The following is a 14,827-nucleotide window of genomic DNA, read 5'->3' as shown; positions in this document are numbered from 1 at the left end:
TGTGGCAACAGATTCATACAGGCTCTGGAAGGAGGACATTGCTCTACTTGCCCGCTATGGCGTCAAGTCTTATCGCTTTTCCTTATCCTGGTCTCGCATCATCCCGCTTGGTGGCCGCAACGACCCCGTCAATCCCAAGGGTATAGCCTTCTACTCCAATCTCATCGACGCACTGCTGGAACATGGCATAATCCCATTTGTTGTATGTAAAGCATGCGCAGCTACTTTGGCGAGTTCTCATTATGCTTTCCCAGACTTTATACCACTGGGACCTTCCCCAGGCCCTGCATGACAGATATGGCGGGTGGTTGAACAAGAATGAGATCGTTCAGGACTATGTCCACTATGCCAAGGCGAGTTGTCATATAATTTTTACGCGTATGTTTGAAATGAACAAAAGTATGGTCATTAGGTCTGCTTCCAGGCTTTCGGAGACAGAGTCAAGCACTGGTGCGTACTCCATAGTGACGGGGTATTCAGTCATTTCATCAACCACACGTCTTTAGGCTGACAGTGAACGAGCCCTGGTGCGTCTCAATTCTGGGGTATGGAAGGGGCGTCTTCGCGCCAGGACGATCAAGCGACCGAGAAAGATCACCCGAAGGCGACTCCTCCACTGAACCGTGGATGTACGCCTACCACTTGTATACGCAATTAGCTTGCTAATTCCACACTACCCCACAGAGTTGGCCACAGCGTCATTTTATCGCACGCATACGCAGTCAGACTTTATCGCGAGGAGTTCAAGCCTGCGCAGGGTGGCCAGATCGGAATCACGCTCAATGGTGACTGGGCCATGCCATACGATGACAGTCCACAGAGTAAGTGCAATTCCTGGTTTGCTGATATGATCAACGGATATTGATAACACACGTCCGTGTTTTCAGATGTGGAAGCGGCACAGCACGCCCTTGACGTAGTTATCGGTAAGTTTGGCCCATGCCTGTAGCATCCGGTCGCGCTAACGGACAGTTGATAGGATGGTTCGCTGTAAGCTTCAAGTCGTATGCTCTGTCGAGTCGTTAAATAAATGAAACTACTATAGGATCCAATCTATCTCGGTCATTACCCGGAATACATGAAACAGATGCTCCGGCAGCGTCTGCCGGAGTTTACACCGGAGGAATTGAAGGTCGTCAAAGGATCCTCTGATTTCTATGGCATGAACACCTACACCACCCACTTGTGCAGTACGTTCATTTCATCCGCTTTGACTCTCATGCGCCTGAACTGTCATTACAGGAGCCGGTGGCGATGACGAATTCCAAGGATTCGTCGAGTATACTTTCATCCGTCCTGACGGCACTCAATTAGGTACCCAAGGTAGGCATCTCTTGCCTTCTTGATTTAGAGCCAGAAATTCATGGCGACGTTGCAGCGCACTGTGCCTGGTTACAGGACTGTAAGTTACGAAATAATATGAATATGAGACATAGTAAATATTTTACTGACATGGCTATTGCGCTCCAGACCCCGAAGGATTTCGCGATGTGAGTATAATAGTTAGTATGAGAGAAACATGGCTGACACCTTCGGTTCAAAATAGTTGCTTAACTACATTTGGAAGGTTTGCCCACTCGTTCATAGTGTGCATGCATTACAGTTACTGACGGGCGTTTAACAGAGATATAAACTACCCATCTAGTGAGCTATTCTGAGGCAGCAGCTGGGGCGATGTGCTGACCTTGACTCCAGCGTCACTGAAAATGGATTCGCTGTCAAAGATGAGAGTTCAAAGTCGATTGAGGAGGCATTGCAGGACAACGACCGCGTGAACTATTTCAAGGGTAATACCGCTTCTCTCAAGGCTGCTGTGCTTGAGGATGGTGTCGATGTCAGAGCCTATTTCCCGTGGAGTATGTACTATTCTTATCATTCGCGATCAAATTTTCTAATCTTATTCCTTCTTTCCTAGGCTTTCTGGATAACTTTGAGTGGTGGGTCAGAAAGATTGATGACATTCCCTTTCACTTATGTCTCTCCCAGGGCGGATGGATACATCACACGATTTGGCGTAACATACGTCGATTATGAGACCCAAAAGCGATATCCCAAGGAGTCTGCGAAATTCCTTGTTAAGGTTAGTTTGCCACAAAGAGTAAAGCTCAGGGATGCTTACGCACCTCTGCAGTGGTTTGGAGATAACGTCGATGCGGACGACAGGAAATCATAGGACTCTGTTGCTTTCGCCCGAGCATTGTTGGAGGACTGGTGTGTGATCGATTGTACCTATAAGTTAGTGAGGTATCTCAGGGGAATCTGACTCGCTGCTCTTGTTTTGTGTATCCATTTGCCAGTTGTTTAGTATTTTACGTAGCGTGACCGATTCTTTGTACTGTGCCCAGACATGGTAGTTCCTCGTGTATTAAGTGAGAGGTGTTTGGTCAGGATGTTATAGAATACAAGGAAATCAAAACCATCAGTCAGTGTCCCCTTGTGTCAACTCCAACAAGACCTCCTCCACCTTCCTCCACCTCTTCATATCATCCCTTTTCTCCATGTCCTTGTACCTGCGACGTGTCCACTCGAAATGCCTCTCTAAGGATATTTCGAGTTTCGCAAGTCGCGGTGCTATCATGTGCAGGAACCGTGGGATGGACATCATCAGGTCTGGTGCAGTCGGCGGGTCCAACGGACCCACACATGCAATGGGTGACCCTCCGATGGCCAGCCTCATCAGGCGTCTATTAGGTTGTAGGTACATTTGCTCGTCATCGTCCAGAGGTATTGTGCTGAGTGCATCAAGCCGCGCGTCCACACGTAGCGAGATTTCGCACAGCTCACAACAGCGTCTCACTATGTAACCCAGGGCATCCAAAGACACAGGTGTGTTGTGATTCCCTAGGCTAACGGAATAGAGGTGTGGGCATGCACGAGCAAGCGTGCGGACATCGGTATCTGTAAGTACAATGGACCCGTCGTGGGCGGGGAAGATGAGGAGGGTTTTGATATTTACGAGAGTAGTAAGGCGGGCGAGGAAGGGACGAAGCTCAAAAAGTGTTGGTCCCCTGTAACACGGCTTGAGCTCATAGTTACATTTCTCGAGGATCAAGATGTGCTCTAGCTTTGTGCGTGTGAGGGTAGTGAGGAGTTCGGACCAGTTACTGGTGGGACCGCACCGGCGTGCGATATTGTAAATTTTCTTGAGGTTTGGGCATCCGGAGGTACTAGAATCCGTCCCGAAAATAGAATGCAGCAAAGATGAGAAAAGGTTCAGATTGTCGCATGACATATGGAGGTGAGTGAGTGCCTGAAAAGGTTGGGGTGCATGGAGAGGTATGCTGTTGAATCCTATGTGGAGAGTGAGGTATTGGAGACGTGGCCACACAGCGATAGCTTCGAGCAAAACGTTTGGGATGTCTTTACGGAAGAATCTGATTGAAAGTTCGGTGAGACTCTCAGAATAGCTGGACAGGAAGGATTTCAATTCTGAGATTACCAGCCCTGTCTGAAACATGGCTATAAATTCAAGAGCTTTGAGGTGCAAGGAGTTGGTACGGAGGTTTTGGAAGACGGCCTTGCGAAATTGATCATCCGTGATATTTAGAGCGAGGGTATGGACGGTGGGCAAGAGGAGGTTGAGGGCGGGGATGGTTTCAACACGTGGGTCGAACCATCCGAGCGAACGCAGCTGGGGAAAGAGCGGGGCATCTTTGGATGCGCTTGCAAGGAGCAGTGCGTATGCAGAGTCATGGCGATGTAAATTTTGATTGAAGAAGATCTGGACGCATGTAGCACGGAGGATTGATGGGCGGAACTGTTCGGGTATATGAAGCCAGGAAGGTTTGGGCAGTTGACCAGGCACGGACTTTCTGAGAGGCCAGATTTCTTCTCTATAGGAGTGAAGGACGTTGAGTGCTGGGTCGCGAAATGCACGACAGGTAAGTGCGAGGTTGAGGACGGAGCGTCGGCCTTCAGTGTTAGGAAACGGTAAGATTGCAGGCTGTAGCAGTTGATAGTCATTGAAGCTTGGGTCAATAAATTGAACATCCAACACAAGACAAAATATTATTTCGAGGATCTCAGTCAGGCGAAGACAGCGGTGCATGTCGGACGATGGCAAGTACTAGGTCAATTCGTTGCATATAACCGTACAAGCGCTCCACTCCCCTTCGGGCGGTTGTCACATTGATTCATCACCTTGTCATATGCCGATAGTTCTGCGGATCGTCGACAGTTACAAATAACGGCATTTTCCGCTTCCTTGTCCTGACCGCTGCCAGAAAGAAGTTTGATTTGGGGCCTGGCCATGGGCAGCTGCGACGAACTTGGATGATTGATTGGACTGCACGTTTGTGATTGAATTATGAGTTAACAACACCAAACAAAGCAAGGTCATCGCCGGCGGGTCACGGCGCCTAGTAATAATAGACGTCTGTATACTACGTTGGCCGTTGTCTCTTCCTCTTCTCGAAAAAGCGCTTGAATGTCTCTACGACCTCGCACTCTTGACAGTGCAGTATACATCTGTCTGTCTGCAAATGAATCGGTGCGCAACTCGAGTACTGCTTTCTGTAATGTCAGGCCCTTCCGGCTGTCAGTATGTTTCGTCATTGTCCGTGTGGTTCCATGCTCACCATAATCACCTGGCGATGCATCTAATATAATCTCGTTGAATTCATCTAAAAGGTGTAGCATTTTGAATGCCAATGACACCATGAAAAGAGCACGCAGGGGTGCGAAAGGAGCATGAAAAGGCCCGAGACCAACCCACACAATGATGCTTGTGATTCCGAATTTCCTGATGATGGTGTCGAGTGGCTTATCGAGTTGTGTTCTCCCTATCTGCGAGATTTCTTGGATGAAATACCCCGAAACATGAATCCACACGTCAAGGTGTCGACAACATCAGGATGTCCCCTGTTTCGTCGTCGTCGTTAGAGGCACTTCCGGATGCAAAAGCCTGGGATGTGACCATATTTAGCCTAATTAACCGTTAAAATCGTCAAATTTACAAGTAAATTAGTGCTAATTAGCTGGCTTGCAAATTTACGCAAATTTACACGTTAACTTGACCTCCTGAATGGCCTCTGCAAATTAGCGGTGTTAATCTGGCCTCAGACCAGATTTACAGGACACTAGTACTAGTATGGCCAGCCATCTGCACCGGTGACGACAAGACCTCCACCTGCATCGGAACGAGATGGGCTGGGCGCAGCGAAACTGAGCTCGTAAATGCCATGCGAACCTTCCGCGTTCTTTATGATGGTGTTGATGGTATCATGAGGCGCAAACCACTCCTTGTTGAGCGATGCAAACCCGGAGAGGTGTGTCATTGCACTTGGGGGTATGACACGAAGGGCTGCGGCAGAGTGCTAAAAGCAATTCAGTTGCGGGTTTCTGCAAGTATTTGGAACTGAGCTCACCGCCATCAAGCTATGCTTAGCCACGTGTCAGCTGGTTGAGGTGAGCACAACACGAATCTTACTACCAGGAAGCCTCCTTGATACTAATCCGATAGAAGCACAGGCACGGGCCAGAACTTGTCAGACCATACATCAGAATGAGGAAATTGACATTTGATCACGTCCGGAACAGTTCGCCACAGGGTCTTATACCATATTGAATCCTTGTGCATGAAGTTGACGGTACGAGAGCTGAAGAAGGTGACTTTCCCTATCTTGCCGGCAGCGATAGCACGGCCAGCAGCAATGTTAATGAAGCCTGGCGAGCAACTTGAACAAGGAGCGAACCAGATTGTGTTGTTTACTTTTCAAATTCCCAATACACTCACCCGGATAATTGTCGGTTGCTTTGCTAGAATTCTCACAGGAACCTCCATGATAGATCCATGGTAGCAATGTGCTCTAGTAGTTTAAGAGGCTTTACAATTCCGTGATGGTGTGCCTCACCACCCCCTACAAGTTGGCTCCTGATTTAATGACCTCTGCAGAAGTTGCAAATAAGTTACCAAAGGACTTCATATGGGGATTCACTACTGGTAGGTTTCTTTGTTTTTAACGTTGTTCCGTTGACCCATGTTTTACAGCGAGTTTCCAGATCGAAGGATCCACCAATGTTGATGGACGCGGAAAGTCTATCTGGGACGACTTCTCCAAACAACCTAAAAAGACAATGGACGGCCGAGACGGAGATGTGGCAGCTGATTCATACAGGCTCTGGAAGGAGGACATTGCTCTACTTGCCCACTATGGCGTCAAGTCTTATCGCTTTTCCTTATCCTGGTCTCGCATCATCCCGCTTGGTGGCCGCAACGACCCCGTCAATCCAAGGGTATAGCCTTCTACTCCAATCTCATTGACGCACTGCTGGAACACGGCATAATCCCATTTGTTGTATGTAAAGCATGCGCGGCTACTTTGGCGAGTTCTCACTATTGCTTTCCCAGACTTTATACCACTGGGACCTTCCCCAGGCCCTGCATGACAGATATGGCGGGTGGTTGAACAAGAATGAGATCGTTCAGGACTATGTCCACTATGCTAAGGTGAGTGTTGTTGCGTAATTTTTACGCGTATGTTTGAAATGAACAAAAGTATGGTCATTAGGTCTGCTTCCAGGCTTTAGGAGACAGAGTCAAGCACTGGTGCGTACTCCATAGTGATGGGGTATTCAGTCATTCCATCAACCACACGTCTTTAGGCTCACAGTGAACGAGCCATGGTGCGTCTCAATTCTGGGGTATGGAAAGGGCATCTTCGCGCCAGGACGATCAAGCGACCGAGAAAGATCACCCGAAGGCGACTCCTCCACCGAACCGTGGATGTATGTCTATCACTTGTATCTGTCTGCACACAATTAGCTTGCTAATTCCACTCCACCCTACAGAGTTGGCCACAACGTCATTTTATCGCACGCATACGCAGTCAGACTTTATCGCAAGGAGTTCAAGGCCGTGCAGGGTGGCCAGATTGGAATCACACTCAATGGTGACTGGACCATGCCATACGATGACAGTCCACAGAGTAAGTGCAATTCCTGGTTTGATGATATGATGAACGGATATTGATAACACGCGTCCGTGTTTTCAGATGTGGAAGCGGCACAGCACGCCATTGATGTAGTTATTGGTAAGTTCGGCCCGTGCCTGTAGCATCCGGTCTGCGCTGACGGACGGTCGATAGGATGGTTCGCTGTAAGCTTTAAGTCGTATGCTCTGTCGAGTCGTTAAATAAAACAAATACTATTTTCCAGGATCCAGTCTATCTCGGTCATTACCCGGAATACATGAAACAGATGCTCCGGCAGCGTCTGCCGGAGTTTACACCGGAGGAATTGAAGGTCGTCAAAGGATCCTCTGATTTCTATGGCATGAACACCTACACCACCTACTTCTGCAGTGCGTTCATTTGATCCGCTTTGACTCTCATGCGCCTGAACTGTCATTACAGGAAGCGGTGGCGATGACGAATTCCAAGGATTCGCCGAGTATACTTTCATCCGTCCTGACGGTACTCAATTAGGTACCCAAGGTAATCGTCTGCTGCCTTCTAGATTTAGAATCAGAAATTCATGGCGATGTTGCAGCGCACTGTGCCTGGTTGCAGGACTGTAAGTTACGAGATAATATGAGTATGAGACATAACGAATATTTTACTGACATGGCTATTATGCTCCAGACCCCGAAGGATTTCGCGATGTGAGTATAATAGTTAGTATGAGAGAAACATGGCTGACAACCTTCGGTTCCTTCATGTCAAAATAGTTGCTTAATTACATTTGGAAGGTTTGCCCACCAATTCATAGTGTGCATGCATTACGGTTACTGACGGGCATTTAACAGAGATATAAGCTACCCATCTAGTGAGCTATTCCGAGGTAGCAGTTGGGGCGATGTGCTGACCTCGACTTCAGCGTCACCCAGAATGGATTCGCTGTCAAAGATGAGAGTTCGAAGTCGATTGAGGAGGCATTGCAGGACACCGACCGTGTGAACTACTTCAAGGGTAACACCGCTTCTCTCAAGGCTGCTGTGCTTGAGGATGGTGTCGATGTCAGAGCCTATTTCCCGTGGAGTATGTACTATTCTTATCATTCACGATCAAATTTTCTAATCTTCTTCCTTCCTTCCTAGGCTTCCTGGATAACTTTGAGTGGTGAGTCAGAAAGATTGATGACATTCCCTTTCACTTATGTCTCTCCCAGGGCGGATGGATACATCACACGATTTGGCGTAACATACGTCGATTATGAGACCCAACAGCGATATCCCAAAGAGTCTGCGAAATTCCTTGTTAAGGTTGGTTTGCCATAAAAAGTAAAGTTCAGGGATGCTTACGCACCTCTGCAGTGGTTTGGAGATAACGTCGACGCGGGCGACAGATAGAAGAACTCTGTTGCTTTCGCCCGAGCATTGTTGGAGGACTGGCGTGTAATCGATTGTACCTATTAGTTAGTGGAGGTATCTCAGGGGAATTTAACTCGCTGCTCTTGCTTTATGTATCTATTTGCCAGTTGTTTAGTATTTTACATAGCGTGACTACCACTCAATGAATCTTTGTACTGTGCCCAGACATGGTAGTTCCTCGTGTATTAAGCGAGAGAGGTGTTTGGGGTCCGCCGCGGCATGTTGTAGGTCCTTGTGAGCAGGCGATACGTTGCAATGTTGTACGCTTCCAAAATCGTGTGATCAAGCTCAGAAACCCAGAAATTCCACCTACGAGCCAACGACTAGAATATTATTACTTGACTTTTATTCGATCTTTCCTTGGTTGGTATACCTTGGATTTATCTGTCCCCCACACCATGACAAACTATGCTGTTACCGCCCATCCCTATGCCGGCCCAGCAGTGGATCCTAGTGGTCACCATGAGTCAGAATCGACTTCCCATACACCAGAGGCCGACGATGCTTCAAAGAAAAGAAAGACCACGAAACGAAGAAAGGTCAACCACGCGTGCCTCTATTGTCGACGTAGTCATATGACTTGCGATGAAGGCAGACCCTGCCAGCGCTGGTGAGCACCCTTGATACATACACGGTTGCATGTGCTGATGAGTCTGTAGTATCAAGCGTGAGATTGGCCATCTTTGCCATGACGAGCAGCGACCACCGAAGACTGGTGGGAAGCAGGGTTCTGATGCTGTTCAAAGTACTTCGTCAAACGGTGTTGATCCTACAAGGTCGATGGCTCGTGCGTATATCATTACTATTCTATATTCTCATGCTGAGAACGATCTACGCAGAGCCTATGTATGGTTCAACAATGCCGCCTCCTCCAGCTACCACAGCATGGCCAATGAGTGTTCCCTCTGGCGCATTTCTGTATCAGCCCGAAACCTTAGGGAACGAATTTTCAGTCCTCACGTATGTCGTTTTATGGTCACTCCACCATGCACTCCACTTAGTTGCTCCAGTGACTTCTTAGAAACCCTAGACGAGGGATCTTTCTTCACTACATCCCCAACAGTGACCCCCTCCCTCATGCCTGCTCCCGCATTCTCTCAGACCACTCCTTACATCTCAAATTCTACCTCTGCTGCTGAAGCGACATCCAATTCTCCAGCACATCCCCCTGAGGCACTCGCTGAAGAGCCCACACCCCCTCTTCTACCGTCTGCCACTAAGACAGAAAAGTTTTTAATGACTGCTGCGGATCAGGAGTCAGGCACTCGCGACGAACGGTTGAACCGCGTTATTCGGAGCAAATACGAGGCAGGTCTACTCAAACCGTATGATTATGTCAAGGGCTATGCACGGTTGTCAAGGTGGATGGATCGCAAGTGCGTCAACGTCTTCGTGTTGAGACAATGATTTGACACCTGTTCATCCTTAAGTGTCTCTCGACAATCGAAGCAGCAAATTTTGCAACCGTTGTCTGTGCTACGGCCCAAGTTCCGAGTGAGCGAAAAGCCTTCATGATATTTGCGAAAACTGCTAATCATATTTAGGCTGTTGCGCAATCCCTACGTGATATCGTGAGTTGGAGGTCCCTGTTGATGTATTTTGCAATTGATCGCATTACAAGGACCTCGTATTCATAGAAGAGGCCTTCGAGCGATTACTTCTCGATTACGACCGTGTTTTCTCAGCTATGGGTGTTCCAGCGTGTCTCTGGCGCCGAACAGGTGAGATCTATAAAGGAAACCGTGAGTTTTCAGAACTCGTAGGCGTCGATGGATACATGATGCGAGACGTAAGACTCAATGTGACTATCAATGCCTGCAGGAGCTAATTCTTTCTATTGTAGGGCCGCCTTTGTATCTACGAGCTTATGGCAGAAGAGTCGGCAGTCAATTACTGGGAGGTAAGCCTAGTCCGTCGTAACTCGCTTCAACTTCTGATCACATATGTTAGAAATACGGCCATGTTGCTTTTGACTCTTCTCAAAAGGCCGTGCTCACTTCTTGCGTGCTACGTTATAAACCCCTCATCAATACGCAGTCGCAATCGCCGAAAAAGGAGGATGTTCCCAATGAGGAGGGCTTCGTAAATTGTTGCTTCTCATTCACAATCAGGCGGGATAAGTGGGGCATACCGAGTATGATCGTTGGAAATTTCATCAAGTGCTGACAAGGATACTGGAGGTTGGAGGTTGTTGTGTAGAGAAGTAATGAGTTTATCTTGTAAGTTATGATAAATCACGAGTTTCAGTTAGAAAGGGTTCCTGGCGCGCTGACCAAAAGTCATAAGTTTCCTCCGCTCTCCAAGCTTCAGAACTTGTCTCCTGCAGATGTGCTTTTAAATGCGCGGCAGGAAATAAGAAGAGGGAGTTTCGGAGGGGAATTAAATTTGGGATGAATTGTCGTAGACGATGCTACATGTAAGCAACGTGTAAGCTAATGATGCCTATGGTAAATTTTGTCTGCCTGTCTCGCTCTTCGGTTCCTCGTCACGGTGTCTGTTGCTCGTCTCTTCATCCAGGTTCTGACGAAGTTGACGAGCTGATATGTAGTGCATGCTCAGGAGCCAAGTGCTCTGATGGGTCTGCAGCAGTAGTGGACATATGTCATTCCAGGGATCTATAAAGGTGAAGATTCTTCCATGACTGGGGTCAGAATGTCGTGGCCAGGATGTATGGAGTTCATACATTGATCTAGGACGCAAGCTGCTGGGAGGGTGGGCAACCTGCTTACGAGTTCGTCATTTGACTGTGCCTTGACTTCATCATGACGCGCGATAACTCAGTACATCGACAACGTCAGCGCCGACAGAATAGGAATCAACAATGAACTTGCTGGAACTTGAAACTCTCGCAGCTCTGGGGATCAGCTCATCTATATTTAACTCGTACCGGTGGCCTTAGTAAATCCAGCAGGTGCAAAGAGCTCAGCAAAACGGTGCAGCTCTTAGATGGAGCAACCCCAATGGTGCCCTGTCCTCATTATGTTCTATGGCTCGTCCTCAATTGTCGTATGACAAGTTTTCCCATCTAGTAGAGAGGAATTCTTTGACTGTGGCTTCACAGGGTCACCTGTGCTCTCTATAGGTGTCGAAATCCTTCTGCAGGTCGTGGTCGCATTGTTGGGATTGCGTGTGGCTAGAATCTTGACGTGTAGCTTCTCACCTTTCAACTTGGCAGCCGCTCCAAACACTTTGAATGAAATTCGAGCGACATAAGATGGTGTTGAATGATAGGATCTGTGACAACATATGCCGTATCCAATCTGGATATGCCCAGTATTTCTCTCAAACCATCTCCATATACATGTACGCCGGACTAAAGTGAGTAGTTTCTATGTTTTCTAAACGGCTGATGTTTTATTGAAAACAGCTGGATCACAATATGCGGTAGCAGCACATGTTCTGCTCAATAAAGTCACCACCCATGCGAAGCACGTCTTCGTCGACTACACTGAATTGCTCGCAGGTACATCTACCATCAGACATCCACCCTCTCCTTAACAGCGTTACTCTATATGTATGTACCTCTAACTCTCAAACATTCTCACTCACTGACAAGCTCGCAGTTCGCCTATCCATACACACTAAAACCGCACATACTCACAGCCGAGTCTTCTCGGCGCATGACATTCTCAGCGCATACGAATCACGATTCACGATGAGGAGGGAGTGATATCCTCATGCGGGAGAGGACGAGCGTGACGAGCGTAGAAGGGAGGCACTCAGGCATGTTGCACCGGGTTTCAAGATCCCAATAGCCACACCATGGCAAAATGCATTTTGCCATGAAAATCATGCAATGTACAAGCTCGCTGTTGTCAACGACGAGCGCAACATTGTATAATTGCTGAAATGGGTGCTCACTTCAAATTTCAAATCAAAACAAGCGGTACGCCATGCCAGTGGACGCCGCCCTCGTCGCCATCTGACGACTCACCTAGCCGTTCTGTTGTAAAACAGGAGGTGGATGATCTAGAATTGCGGTTGGTTGTTCGCCTTGGGCTTTTTACCGGCAGCGTGGCGGAGAATACAAGAGGGTCGCGTGACTCGCGTCAGATCGTGAACGGTGATACCATTGCACAAGTCAAAGATGTGGCTTCTGTTCGAGACCTGGGCCTCATCGATGGACATCAGGACAATTAAAATACTGTAGATACATTTTCCTCTGGAGATTAGGGATCTGAGCGGTTTTCGTTGGTGCTTCGTATATATCATACTGCATGTATGTGTATTGGACTATAGTTTCCTTTCAAAGCAGACCCTGGAGATCTATCTGCAGCACTTCCCTGTCCGATACCACTAGACTAATGTCTCATGCCTATCACCTACCTGCATACATATTGGTGCTCGGATTCAACTTGAGCTCTAAGTCTTGTCACTCCCTGATGTACCACCCTTCGTCATCTAGAATTCACGCTCCTGGTGCGGGTACACGTGGCTGATGCTGCGGTTCAGTGTTTCAGAAGGTCGGGCTGGGGTATCATGATAACACTGCCACTTTCCAATCTTCACTACACAGGCCTGAACGTTAACATTCATCATCCGATGAAATGATGATTTCACAAAGTTTATTCGAACACAGTACTACTACAAATGGCCTCACAACATAAGCTACGCCTCCCAATTGCCTATGATGGTAGAGATGGTAGAGTGTCCAACAAAAGGCCCAGAATACCAAGGAAAGCTGCTGCTGATGTACACGCTAAGACAAGCGCAGCGATCCAGGCATTCTTAGCCTGTGCAGCTTGGGCTGCGGTTTCGAGAATGACAATATACGCTGCCCCTCCCCTGCCAAACACGCTGGAATTGCAGAAACACCTATCGTAGAAGCTGGAGTACTGAAGTACGGACGCCATAATCACCAAAAAAAAGTTTAATATGGCAAACAATTTGCCCGTCCACCGCATAATGTGCGAAAACGCCAAAGCAACACGTGTAGATAGCGATGCTCGGCGAGGGTCGGCGGCGGCAGAGTGGGCGAGAATACTGGATATCAGAAGCATCATCCAAACTAATGTCGAAATGACTCCGTAAAGGAGATAACCCAAAGATCGACACCCAAGTTTCTGTCAGACGTTAGCCAACTCAATTATAAGTATACAGAAAGACCCACTGTTGTAGGAGTGAACCACCCCACCATAAATGCCGCTCCGATTGTCCCCCATTGTAATGCAAGCGAAGTGCAGGAAGCAATGAACATTCTTGTGAACACACCAGGTGCCCAATGGCTGCATTGACTCTGCACCCCGTCGGGTTCTGTGCAGTACAAAAGGAAGTATTGGAGGGACCCGCGTTGGCCTTTGTCGTGGATGTCTTGCATAGTGTCGATGTATGGGATGGACTCGATGTGGTCGGTAGGGTCATTAATACCAGATCCGTCCCCATCACTCCCACAAACGGGAAGATGAACCTTCTCTGACGCCTCTAAGTCCTCTTTGAACACCATGTAGACAGTCTCTGCTGTAGATGCCCATCGCAGCGAACGCGAGTAATTGAACACCGGAGGGGTGAAGAGTTCATCTGGTGACATCACATCATTCCCTGTAGCAGTTATTGCCAACGCTCGCCGGGATGACGCAGGAAGCGCCCCGACACCACGACAAATGTCTGTTGTTCCTATGTGCATACTGTGTCTGTCTGCACGGTCATACGCAGCTTGTAAGCGTTTGAGTCGCATTTTGGGGAGAGCAGCAGCCATCCGATGACTATCAGAATCAACCACAACCACATTGAGCCACTGGCCTCTCCGCTGGATTGAAGGTTTGCATAAACGTTCGATAGTGAGTTGGCAACTGTCAGGATATAGGCGACAATGACCCATGCAATGGAGGTTGCGGACGCGATTGACCACGTATGGGTAAAGTCCACAAATTCAGTGAGACATTTCCACCACTCGGTTTCCGGAAGGATGAGAGAGGGTAAGCGTTCTGGATCAGGATGCAGTCTAAGAGGGACTTGCTGAAGGCTGCTCAAGAGAGAGAGAGCGAAAGGTGAATTAGGATGATCTTTCACCAAGTCAAACCGGTGGGTGATCCAGCGAGAGTTGAGGAGGGTAATGAATAAAGAGTAGCCAGCGAGTGTCGGTGATCCAACGTTCAACACAGCAGACATGAGGTTATCAAGCCTGTACTGTGCCCCAAAGGGGAGCTACGAAATCAGTGCAAGATTTGGCAGCAGCCACGCGCTGAATTCTTGCGAAAATTCAGACCACTGGAAAGCTTCTTGCCCCGTCCCGCAGCGGGTTCTGCACATTGAGTAGCTGATTGATGTTCCATCAGAGATATTTGATACGGGATCTCCGTTACCATCGAGTAAACCATTTAAGTCTTGAGCATTCTGAACGATATCGTTCAGACACTGAGCGAAGTTAACTGCCGCAACGACTGTTCCGGCAGCGTGAACCAGTAGTAGTAAGAGAACTACGCCAATGTGATAAATGAGAAAACCAGAAACCCATAGTCCAGTCATTGCGCTTACCTGCCTGAGAGCCTTTGTGCAAGCGCATCAGATTCGTCGTATCAA

The 14,827-nt window shown here is 48.1% G+C and overlaps 7 protein-coding genes across 7 annotated transcripts; 3 read left to right on the top strand and 4 right to left on the bottom strand.

The window, feature by feature from the left end:
* On the top strand, positions 1-2,487 carry F5147DRAFT_730514 (glycoside hydrolase family 1 protein; the record flags this gene model as incomplete). The annotated part of the gene is made up of 15 exons (XM_041439390.1): positions 1-202; positions 255-353; positions 413-450; positions 507-629; positions 685-821; positions 888-919; positions 1,046-1,190; positions 1,243-1,323; positions 1,379-1,402; positions 1,471-1,490; positions 1,547-1,567; positions 1,625-1,644; positions 1,696-1,860; positions 1,987-2,080; positions 2,132-2,487. Coding segments are annotated over 15 exons (1,243 nt in total), but the record flags the coding sequence as incomplete, so codon positions are not given.
* On the bottom strand, positions 2,320-4,246 carry F5147DRAFT_97445 (uncharacterized protein). Its single transcript, XM_041444499.1, has one exon. The coding sequence runs from the start codon at positions 4,046-4,048 to the stop codon at positions 2,420-2,422; it is 1,629 nt and encodes a 542-aa protein (XP_041284669.1). The 5' UTR covers positions 4,049-4,246; the 3' UTR covers positions 2,320-2,419.
* Positions 4,247-4,276: 30 nt separating this feature from the next.
* F5147DRAFT_730511 (uncharacterized protein) lies at positions 4,277-4,599 on the bottom strand. Its single transcript, XM_041439389.1, has one exon. The coding sequence runs from the start codon at positions 4,552-4,554 to the stop codon at positions 4,336-4,338; it is 219 nt and encodes a 72-aa protein (XP_041284668.1). The 5' UTR covers positions 4,555-4,599; the 3' UTR covers positions 4,277-4,335.
* A 485-nt stretch (positions 4,600-5,084) lies between these two features.
* On the bottom strand, positions 5,085-5,782 carry F5147DRAFT_782066 (uncharacterized protein; the record flags this gene model as incomplete). Its single annotated transcript, XM_041442726.1, has 2 exons — positions 5,085-5,315; positions 5,735-5,782. The coding sequence occupies 2 exons, from the start codon at positions 5,780-5,782 to the stop codon at positions 5,085-5,087; spliced, it is 279 nt and encodes a 92-aa protein (XP_041284667.1).
* Positions 5,783-5,838: 56 nt separating this feature from the next.
* On the top strand, positions 5,839-8,441 carry F5147DRAFT_793694 (glycoside hydrolase family 1 protein; the record flags this gene model as incomplete). Its single annotated transcript, XM_041443123.1, has 18 exons — positions 5,839-5,941; positions 5,990-6,234; positions 6,350-6,448; positions 6,510-6,547; positions 6,604-6,726; positions 6,790-6,926; positions 6,993-7,031; positions 7,086-7,096; positions 7,156-7,300; positions 7,353-7,433; positions 7,489-7,512; positions 7,581-7,600; positions 7,667-7,687; positions 7,745-7,764; positions 7,816-7,976; positions 8,036-8,057; positions 8,107-8,200; positions 8,252-8,441. 18 exons carry the CDS (start codon positions 5,839-5,841, stop codon positions 8,285-8,287), a joined length of 1,419 nt encoding a protein of 472 aa, XP_041284666.1. The 3' UTR covers positions 8,288-8,441.
* Positions 8,442-8,491: 50 nt separating this feature from the next.
* On the top strand, positions 8,492-10,567 carry F5147DRAFT_730502 (uncharacterized protein). The gene is made up of 9 exons (XM_041439388.1): positions 8,492-8,918; positions 8,968-9,095; positions 9,148-9,268; positions 9,319-9,684; positions 9,739-9,802; positions 9,853-9,879; positions 9,930-10,097; positions 10,152-10,208; positions 10,259-10,567. Exons 1-9 carry the CDS (start codon positions 8,707-8,709, stop codon positions 10,472-10,474), a joined length of 1,359 nt encoding a protein of 452 aa, XP_041284665.1. The 5' UTR covers positions 8,492-8,706; the 3' UTR covers positions 10,475-10,567.
* A 2,309-nt stretch (positions 10,568-12,876) lies between these two features.
* F5147DRAFT_730496 (uncharacterized protein) lies at positions 12,877-14,372 on the bottom strand. The gene is made up of 3 exons (XM_041439387.1): positions 13,957-14,372; positions 13,419-13,921; positions 12,877-13,371 (listed from the first exon to the last, which is right to left on the bottom strand). Exons 1-3 carry the CDS (start codon positions 14,033-14,035, stop codon positions 12,934-12,936), a joined length of 1,020 nt encoding a protein of 339 aa, XP_041284664.1. The 5' UTR covers positions 14,036-14,372; the 3' UTR covers positions 12,877-12,933.
* Positions 14,373-14,827: the final 455 nt, after the last annotated feature.

This window comes from Suillus discolor (genome assembly GCF_016758755.1).
Source record: "Suillus discolor strain FC423 chromosome Unknown F5147scaffold_175, whole genome shotgun sequence".
In the NCBI taxonomy this organism is placed as follows: domain Eukaryota; kingdom Fungi; phylum Basidiomycota; class Agaricomycetes; order Boletales; family Suillaceae; genus Suillus; species Suillus discolor.
Note: the sequence above shows the minus strand (reverse complement) of the source record. Positions and strands in the feature narration are given on the sequence as shown.